Source organism: Coregonus lavaretus (assembly GCF_964263955.1).
Source record: "Coregonus lavaretus genome assembly, contig: HAP1_SCAFFOLD_468, whole genome shotgun sequence".
In the NCBI taxonomy this organism is placed as follows: Eukaryota; Metazoa; Chordata; class Actinopteri; order Salmoniformes; family Salmonidae; genus Coregonus; species Coregonus lavaretus.
The window spans coordinates 370,387-380,069 of NW_028158775.1; the positions used below are offsets into that span (position 1 = coordinate 370,387).

At 47.5% G+C, this 9,683-nt stretch overlaps 2 protein-coding genes across 2 annotated transcripts in view; both read left to right on the plus strand.

The window, feature by feature from the left end:
* The window catches only part of LOC311123593 (constitutive coactivator of PPAR-gamma-like protein 2), a 30,480-nt gene extending 25,873 nt beyond the window's left edge, over window positions 1-4,607 (plus strand). Inside the window, exons 3-4 of the mRNA XM_084197830.1 lie at window positions 4,003-4,085; window positions 4,459-4,607. Coding sequence (XP_084053956.1) covers window positions 4,003-4,085; window positions 4,459-4,524 — 149 coding nt within the window. The 3' untranslated portion in view covers window positions 4,525-4,607. The remainder of the gene's footprint in view (window positions 1-4,002; window positions 4,086-4,458) is intronic.
* Window positions 4,608-6,042: 1,435 nt separating this feature from the next.
* On the plus strand, window positions 6,043-8,757 carry LOC311123594 (constitutive coactivator of PPAR-gamma-like protein 2; the record flags this gene model as incomplete). The annotated part of the gene is made up of 5 exons (XM_084197831.1): window positions 6,043-6,054; window positions 6,260-6,388; window positions 7,524-7,626; window positions 7,782-7,855; window positions 8,497-8,757. 5 exons carry the CDS (start codon window positions 6,043-6,045, stop codon window positions 8,755-8,757), a joined length of 579 nt encoding a protein of 192 aa, XP_084053957.1.
* Between the last annotated feature and the right edge of the window lie 926 nt (window positions 8,758-9,683).

Sequence of the window (9,683 nt, forward strand, 5' to 3'; positions counted from 1 at the left end):
CATTTTGACTTGTTTTAAGGACATTACATCAAAATTGGATCAGCCTATAGTGTGGTTTTCCACTTTAATTTTGAGTGTGACTCCAAATCCAGACCTCCATGGGTTGATAAATTAGATTTCTATTGATAATTTTTGTGTGATTTTGTTGTCAGCACATTCAACTATGGAAAGAAAAAAGTATTTAATAAGATTATTTCATTCATTCAGATCTAGGATGTGTTGTTTAAGTGTTCCCTTTATTTTTTTGAGCAGTGTATATATCCATAAAAAAAAATTGTTTCTCTAAATAAGTGTTGTCTTACAATTAAAGGTAAAATACACTATTTCAAACAGTCAGCAATAATCTAATGAATTCAGGGCTTGTGAAGTTATACCTAGTCTAAATATAAGCCTTCCACAACCGTAAGACACACTTATAATTTAATTATTTCATCAAAATACACCGAACTAAAGTATAAACACAACATGTAAAGTGTTGGTCCCATGTTTCATGAGCTGAAATAAAAAATCCCAGGAATCTTACATACACACAAAAAGCTTATTTCTCTCAAATGTTGTGCTCAAATTTGTTTATATCCATGTTAGTGAGCATTTCTCCTTTGCCAAGATAACCATTTCTCCTTTGCCAAGATAATCCATCCACCTGACAGGTGTGGTATATCAATAAGCTGATTAAACAGCGTGATCATTACACAGGTGCACCTTGTGCTGGGGACAACAAAATGCCTCTTTTAAAATATGCATTTTGTTCTCAACACAATGCCACAGATGTCTCAAGTTTTGAGGGAGTGTGCAATTGGTATACTGACTGCAGGAATGTCCACCAGAGCTCTTGCCAGATAATTGAATGTTAAACTGCCTCCAACGTCGTTTTAAAGAATTTGGCAGTATGTCCAACGGCCTCACAACCCCAGACCACGTGTAACCACGCCAGCCCAGGACCTCCCCAGACCACGTGTAACCACGCCAGCCCAGGACCTCCCCAGACCATGTGTAACCACGCCAGCCCAGGACCTCCACATCCGGCTTCTACACCTGTGGGATCGTCTGAGGGGGGAGGGTGGGGGTGCTGAGGAGTATTTCTGTCTGTAATAGCTCTTTTGTGGGGAAAAACTCATTCTGATTGGCTGGGCCTGGCTTCCCAGTGGGTGGGCCTATGCCCTCCCAGGAACACCTGCCCAGTCATGTGAAATCCATAGATTAGGGCCTAATGAATTTATTTCAATTTACTGATTTCCTCATATGAACTGTAACTCTGTAAAATCTTTGAAATTGTTGCATGTTGCATTTAATTTTGTTCAGTATAGTTTCACCTGCTTTTTTTTGTTGCAATAATCACTGATCTGGTGTTTTTGTTACAAATGTTACTAGAGCCAAGCATAATGCACATTCACTAATAATGACTAACTTCTGGTAGCAGGCATTAGCCTATAGACATTTAACACAGGCCTCATCAACAATCTCTCAAGCCCACGTGCTAGTGATTAGACGCCTAATCTTTATATTTCAAGTTTAGCCAACGTGGATCTATTTGCTAGCTAGCAAGGTTGAACAGTTGAATTGTTATGAACACACTCCTGTCCGTCTCCCAACTGTTTGAAAAGCACGTTAGCCTGTCCACTTTGTTCAGATGCTGAAATCAAGTGGACTACCTTATTTCTCAGAATGAGAACGAGTTGCCAATTCCTTATATAATTGTGTTTTATGCTTATTGCACATTTATAAAACACAGACTAGACATTGAGTATAACAACCTTTGGCTAACATGCTGCTAGCGGTATCTCAATGCCTCTGCATTTTCCACAATAAATGTTCATTAATACTCTGGTTTTAGCAGTGTCTGCTCTGCGTGCAATTTGAGTAGTTGAGACATAAAAAGGGTATCGTTACTAAAGTTAACTTCTCTATTCCAGTAAAATAATGTCTCAATGTGTTTGTGTCCATATGATAGATTATGTTGGACCAAACCTCAAATGCAAATAGCGAGTTGAAACCGCTCGTCAGAGAGGAAGATCTGTCAACTATGTTGTTGTGAGAGACAGGGGGAGGGGCTTGGTGTGTGTGTAAACCATAGAGGAAGAGGTGAAGCTCAAATCTGTCCATAATAAGTCATTGCGTTTCTATGGGCTTATTTTGGACCTAAAGCTTGTCACCTTTCTTCCTACCTATGGGACAACTCCCATTGTTAGGGGGGAGACGGGCATCTCTTCATTATATCCAGATCTCTGGTGTAAATGGGAAGGAGCATCTCTTCATTATATACAGATCTCTGGTGTAAATGGGAAGGTGCATCTCTTCATTATATACAGATCTCTGGTGTAAATGGGAAGGAGCATCTCTTCATTATATCCAGATCTCTGGTGTAAATGGGAAGGTGCATCTCTTCATTATATACAGATCTCTGGTGTAAATGGGAAGGAGCATCTCTTCATTATATCCAGATCTCTGGTGTAAATGGGAAGGAGCATCTCTTCATTATATCCAGATCTCTGGTGTAAATGGGAAGGAGCATCTCTTCATTATATACAGATCTCTGGTGTAAATGGGAAGGAGCATCTCTTCATTATATCTAGATCTCTGGTGTAAATGGGAAGGAGCATCTCATCATTATATCCAGATCTCTGGTGTAAATGGGAAGGAGCATCTCTTCATTATATACAGATCTCTGGTGTAAATGGGAAGGAGCATCTCCTCATTATATCCAGATCTCTGGTGTAAATGGGAAGGAGCATCTCATCATTATATCCAGATCTCTGGTGTAAATGGGAAGGAGCATCTCATCATTATATCCAGATCTCTGGTGTAAATGGGAAGGAGCATCTCTTCATTATATCCAGATCTCTGGTGTAAATGGGAAGGAGCATCTCTTCATTATATACAGATCTCTGGTGTAAATGGGAAGGAGCATCTCTTCATTATATCCAGATCTCTGGTGTAAATGGGAAGGAGCATCTCTTCATTATAGACAGATCTCTGGTGTAAATGGGAAGGAGCATCTCTTCATTATATCCAGATCTCTGGTGTAAATGGGAAGGAGCATCTCTTCATTATATACAGATCTCTGGTGTAAATGGGAAGGAGCATCTCTTCATTATATACAGATCTCTGGTGTAAATGGGAAGGAGCATCTCCTCATTATATACAGATCTCTGGTGTAAATGGGAAGGAGCATCTCTTCATTATATCCAGATCTCTGGTGTAAATGGGAAGGAGCATCTCTTCATTATATCCAGATCTCTGGTGTAAATGGGAAGGAGCATCTCTTCATTATATCCAGATCTCTGGTGTAAATGGGAAGGAGCATCTCTTCATTATATACAGATCTCTGGTGTAAATGGGAAGGAGCATCTCCTCATTATATACAGATCTCTGGTGTAAATGGGAAGGAGCATCTCTTCATTATATACAGATCTCTGGTGTAAATGGGAAGGAGCATCTCTTCATTATATACAGATCTCTGGTGTAAATGGGAAGGTGCATCTCTTCATTATATACAGATCTCTGGTGTAAATGGGAAGGAGCATCTCTTCATTATATCCAGATCTCTGGTGTAAATGGGAAGGAGCATCTCTTCATTATATACAGATCTCTGGTGTAAATGGGAAGGAGCATCTCTTCATTATATACAGATCTCTGGTGTAAATGGGAAGGAGCATCTCTTCATTATATCCAGATCTCTGGTGTAAATGGGAAGGAGCATCTCTTCATTATATACAGATCTCTGGTGTAAATGGGAAGGAGCATCTCTTCATTATATACAGATCTCTGGTGTAAATGGGAAGGTCCACAGCTCAGAGGAGTGAAGGAGACGAGACCATAAAGACAAACAGAGAACAAGCAGACAAACGCTCAGAAAAAATCAACATAAAACCTTGATTCTTGTGATACAGACATCTGGAATATCGCGCAAACACATACATTCAAATGAATTCAATATATCGCCCAGCCCAAACACACACAACTGGGCTTTCTCAATCCCTCTTTCTCTCTTCCCCCCAATAGGGAACCATATTCTCCCTGACGAGGACCTGGCTGCCTTCCACTGGAGCCTTTTAGGACCAGAACACCCCCTGGCCTCACTCAAGGTATAACCTCTGACCCCTGACCTTTAACCCTGACGGCCTCTTCTATTTACTTCTAAACCATAACATTAAGCTCTACCCCTGCTGTCTGGCACATCTTTTACCTCTGACCCCTGACCTTTAACCCTGACGGCCTCTTCTATTTACTTCTAAACCATAACATTAAGCTCTACCCCTGCTGTCTGGCACATCTTTTACCTCTGACCCCTGACCTCTATCCCTCTAGGTGCGTGCCCACCAGTTGGTCCTGCCTCCCTGTGAGGTGGTGTCTGACCCCTGACCTCTATCCCTCTAGGTACGTGCCCACCAGTTGGTCCTGCCTCCCTGTGAGGTGGTTATTAAGGTGGTGTCTGACCCCTGACCTCTAACCCTCTAGGTGCGTGCCCACCAGTTGGTCCTGCCTCCCTGTGAGGTGGTTATTAAGGTGGTGTCTGACCCCTGACCTCTAACCCTCTAGGTGCGTGCCCACCAGTTGGTCCTGCCTCCCTGTGAGGTGGTTATTAAGGTGGTGTCTGACCCCTGACCTCTAACCCTCTAGGTGCGTGCCCACCAGTTGGTCCTGCCTCCCTGTGAGGTGGTTATTAAGGTGGTGTCTGACCCCTGACCTCTAACCCTCTAGGTGCGTGCCCACCAGTTGGTACTGCCTCCCTGTGAGGTGGTGTCTGACCCCTGACCTCTAACCCTCTAGGTGCGTGCCCACCAGTTGGTCCTGCCTCCCTGTGAGGTGGTGTCTGACCCCTGACCTCTAACCCTCTAGGTGCGTGCCCACCAGTTGGTCCTGCCTCCCTGTGAGGTGGTGTCTGACCCCTGACCTCTAACCCTCTAGGTGCGTGCCCACCAGTTGGTCCTGCCTCCCTGTGAGGTGGTGTCTGACCCCTGACCTCTAACCCTCTAGGTGCGTGCCCACCAGTTGGTACTGCCTCCCTGTGAGGTGGTGTCTGACCCCTGACCTCTAACCCTCTAGGTCCGTGCCCACCAGTTGGTACTGCCTCCCTGTGAGGTGGTTATTAAGGTGGTGTCTGACCCCTGACCCCTGACCTCTAACCCTCTAGGTACGTGCCCACCAGTTGGTCCTGCCTCCCTGTGAGGTGGTTATTAAGGTGGTGTCTGACCCCTGACCTCTAACCCTCTAGGTACGTGCCCACCAGTTGGTACTGCCTCCCTGTGAGGTGGTTATTAAGGTGGTGTCTGACCCCTGACCTCTATCCCTCTAGGTACGTGCCCACCAGTTGGTACTGCCTCCCTGTGAGGTGGTTATTAAGGTGGTGTTGACCCCTGACCTCTAACCCTCTAGGTGCGTGCCCACCAGTTGGTCCTGCCTCCCTGTGAGGTGGTTATTAAGGTGGTGTCTGACCCCTGACCCCTGACCTCTAACCCTCTAGGTACGTGCCCACCAGTTGGTCCTGCCTCCCTGTGAGGTGGTTATTAAGGTGGTGTCTGACCCCTGACCTCTAACCCTCTAGGTACGTGCCCACCAGTTGGTCCTGCCTCCCTGTGAGGTGGTGTCTGACCCCTGACCTCTATCCCTCTAGGTCCGTGCCCACCAGTTGGTCCTGCCTCCCTGTGAGGTGGTTATTAAGGTGGTGTCTGACCCCTGACCTCTATCCCTCTAGGTGCGTGCCCACCAGTTGGTCCTGCCTCCCTGTGAGGTGGTGTCTGACCCCTGACCTCTAACCCTCTAGGTACGTGCCCACCAGTTGGTCCTGCCTCCCTGTGAGGTGGTGTCTGACCCCTGACCTCTAACCCTCTAGGTGCGTGCCCACCAGTTGGTCCTGCCTCCCTGTGAGGTGGTGTCTGACCCCTGACCTCTATCCCTCTAGGTGCGTGCCCACCAGTTGGTCCTGCCTCCCTGTGAGGTGGTGTCTGACCCCTGACCTCTATCCCTCTAGGTACGTGCCCACCAGTTGGTACTGCCTCCCTGTGAGGTGGTGTCTGACCCCTGACCTCTAACCCTCTAGGTATGTGCCCACCAGTTGGTCCTGCCTCCCTGTGAGGTGGTTATTAAGGTGGTGTCTGACCCCTGACCTCTAACCCTCTAGGTCCGTGCCCACCAGTTGGTCCTGCCTCCCTGTGAGGTGGTGTCTGACCCCTGACCTCTAACCCTCTAGGTACGTGCCCACCAGTTGGTCCTGCCTCCCTTTGAGGTGGTGTCTGACCCCTGACCTCTATCCCTCTAGGTACGTGCCCACCAGTTGGTCCTGCCTCCCTGTGAGGTGGTTATCAAGGCGGTGTCAGAGTATGTCTCCTCCATTAAAGACCTGGGGAACCTCGACGTTATCGCCAGGGACGTCTTCAAACAGTCACAGGTATACACACACACACACACACACACACACACACACACACACACACACACACCACTAGTACACACACCACTAGTTTACACAGTCTCTCTCTCTCTCTCTCTCTCTCTCTCTCTCTCTCTCTCTCTCTCTCTCTCTCTCTCTCTGTCCTCTCTCTCTCTCTCTCTCTCTCTCTCTGTCCTCTCTCTCTCTCTCTCTCTGTCCTCTCTCTCTCTCTCTCTCTCTCTCTCTGTCCTCTCTCTCTCTCTCTCTCTGTCCTCTCTCTCTCTCTCTGTCCTCTCTCTCTCTCTCTCTCTCTCTCTCTGTCCTCTCTCTCTCTCTCTCTCTCTGTCCTCTCTCTCTCTCTCTCTGTCCTCTCTCTCTCTCTGTCCTCTCTCTCTCTCTCTCTCTCTCTGTCCTCTCTCTCTCTCTCTCTCTCTCTGTCCTCTCTCTCTCTCTCTCTCTCTCTCTCTGTCCTCTCTCTCTCTCTCTCTGTCCTCTCTCTCTGTCCTCTCTCTCTCTCTCTCTGTCCTCTCTCTCTCTCTGTCCTCTCTCTCTCTCTGTCCTCTCTCTCTCTCTCTGTCCTCTCTCTCTCTCTCTCTCTCTCTCTCTCTGTCCTCTCTCTCTCTCTGTCCTCTCTCTCTCTCTCTCTCTGTCCTCTCTCTCTCTCTGTCCTCTCTCTCTCTCTGTCCTCTCTCTCTGTCCTGTCTCTGTCCTCTGTCTCTCTCTCTGTCCTCTGTCCTGTCTCTCTCTCTCTCTCTCTCTCTCTCTGTCTCTGTCCTCTGTCTCTCTCTCTGTCTTCTGTCTCTCTCTCTGTCCTCTGTCCTGTCTCTCTCTCTCTCTGTCCTCTGTCCTGTCTCTCTCTCTCTGTCTCTCTCTCTGTCCTCTGTCTCTCTCTCTGTCCTCTGTCCTGTCTCTCTCTCTCTGTCCTCTGTCTCTGTCCTGTCCTTTGTCTCTCTCTCTGTCTCTGTCCTCTGTCCTCTCTCTCTCTCTGTCCTCTCTCTCTCTCTGTCCTCTCTCTCTGTCCTCTCTCTCTCTCTCTGTCCTCTCTCTCTCTCTGTCCTCTGTCTCTCTCTCTGTCCTCTGTCCTCTGTCCTCTGTCTCTCCTCTGTCCTCTCTCCTCTGTCCTCTCTCTCTGTCCTCTGTCTCTCTCCTCTAGTCTCGTATGGAGGACAAGGTGCAGCGTTTTAAGAGGGCTGTGGAGTATTTCTCAGCTGCCTCTAAACCCCGCCCCCTCTCCATGGGACCCTCCCCCTACCTCTGTGAGTTACCCTGCAATTGGCGAAGGCCGCTGTCCGTCATACAGTATCTCTTGTAGTCAGTGATACAACAAGCACCATTGGCTAAAGCTTTTTCTCAATACTTGTTAGACCTGCTAAATTGGACAAGTAATTTATTTATCTGTCTGTGTGTTTAGTGCCAGGGTTTGGTCCGGCTCCGTTTGGGGGACCTCCTGGCCACATGGGGGCGATGCAGACTGTAAAGCACCAGGTAGGAGTCACATGTCTCTGATGTAGATAGTTATTACCTCCTAACCCTACTGTGGAGGGGTGGGGTTCATGTTGGCCGCACATTTCTGTGGGCATGACTCAGTATTGACTCAGTAGTACAGCAGCTGGCTCTCCTCTTGTATTGACTCAGTAGTACAGCAGCTGGCTCTCCTCTTGTATTGACTCAGTAGTACAGCAGCTGGCTCTCCTCTTGTATTGACTCAGTAGTACAGCAGCTGTCTCTCCTCTTGTATTGACTCAGTAGTACAGCAGCTGGCTCTCCTCTTGTATTGACTCAGTAGTACAGCAGCTGTCTCTCCTCTTGTATTGACTCAGTAGTACAGCAGCTGGCTCTCCTCTTGTATTGACTCAGTAGTACAGCAGCTGGCTCTCCTCTTGTATTGACTCAGTAGTACAGCAGCTGGCTCTCCTCTTGTATTGACTCAGTAGTACAGCAGCTGGCTCTCCTCTTGTATTGACTCAGTAGTACAGCAGCTGGCTCTCCTCTTGTATTGACTCAGTAGTACAGCAGCTGGCTCTCCTCTTGTATTGACTCAGTTGGGGCTCTTGCCGCCACTAAATCCAGCAACAATGGCTGTAGTCTAGCTAGTTGTAGTCCTATAATCTCTCTCTCTCCCCCAGTTCCATCCCCAGGGTGTACAGCCACCCTATCAGAATGCTCCATACGGTCCAGGCAACACCTCTCTGTTCCAGAACCCCCCACCTCCCCTGCAGGACTGCAAAGATTCACTGGCAGGGAAAATGGCCTTCACCGATTGGTCGGCTCCATATGACCAGGGAGGAAGTAGATTACCGAATCACCACACGGCCGCTCCCTCTGGCCCCTCCCCCTCTCCTTCATCTTCTTCTGATGGAGACGAACCAAACGACAGCAGCAAGTAAGACACACTGATACACACTGTTACCCCCACACAAACACACACACACACACACACTGATACACACTTACAGTGAGGGGAAAAAAGTATTTGATCCCCTGCTGATTTTGTACGTTTGCCCACTGACAAAGACATGATCAGTGTATCATTTTAATGGTAGGTTTATTTGAACAGTGAGAGTCAGAATAACAACAACAAAAATCCAGAAAAACGCATGTCAAAAATGATATAAATTGATTTGCATTTTAATGAGGGAAATAAGTATTTGACCCCCTCTCAATCTGAAAGATTTCTGGCTCCCAGGTGTCTTTTATACAGGTAACGAACTGAGATTAGGAGCACACTCTTAAAGGGAGTGCTCCTAATCCCAGTTTGTTACCTGTATAAAAGACACCTGTCCACAGAAGCAATCAATCAATCAGATTCCAAACTCTCCACCATGGCCAAGACCAAAGAGCTCTCCAAGGATGTCAGGGACAAGATTGTAGACCTACACAAGGCTGGAATGGGCTACAAGAGCATCGCCAAGCAGCTTGGTGAAAAGGTGACAACAGTTGGTGCGATTATTTGCAAATGGAAGAAACACAAAATAACTGTCAATCTCCCTCGGCCTGGGGCTCCATGCAAGATCTCACCTCGTGGAGTAGCAATGATCATGAGAACGGTGAGGAATCAGCCCAGAACTACACGGGAGGATCTTGTCAATGATCTCAAGGCAGCTGGGACCATAGTCACCAAGAAAACAATTGGTAACACACTACCCCGTGAAGGACTGAAATCCTGCAGTGCCCGCAAGGTCCCCCTGCTCAAGAAAGCACATATACAGGGCCGTCTGAAGTTTGCCAATGAACATCTGAATGATTCAAAGGAGAACTGGGTGAAAGTGTTGTGGTCAGATGAGACCAAAATGGAGCTGTTTGCCATCAACTC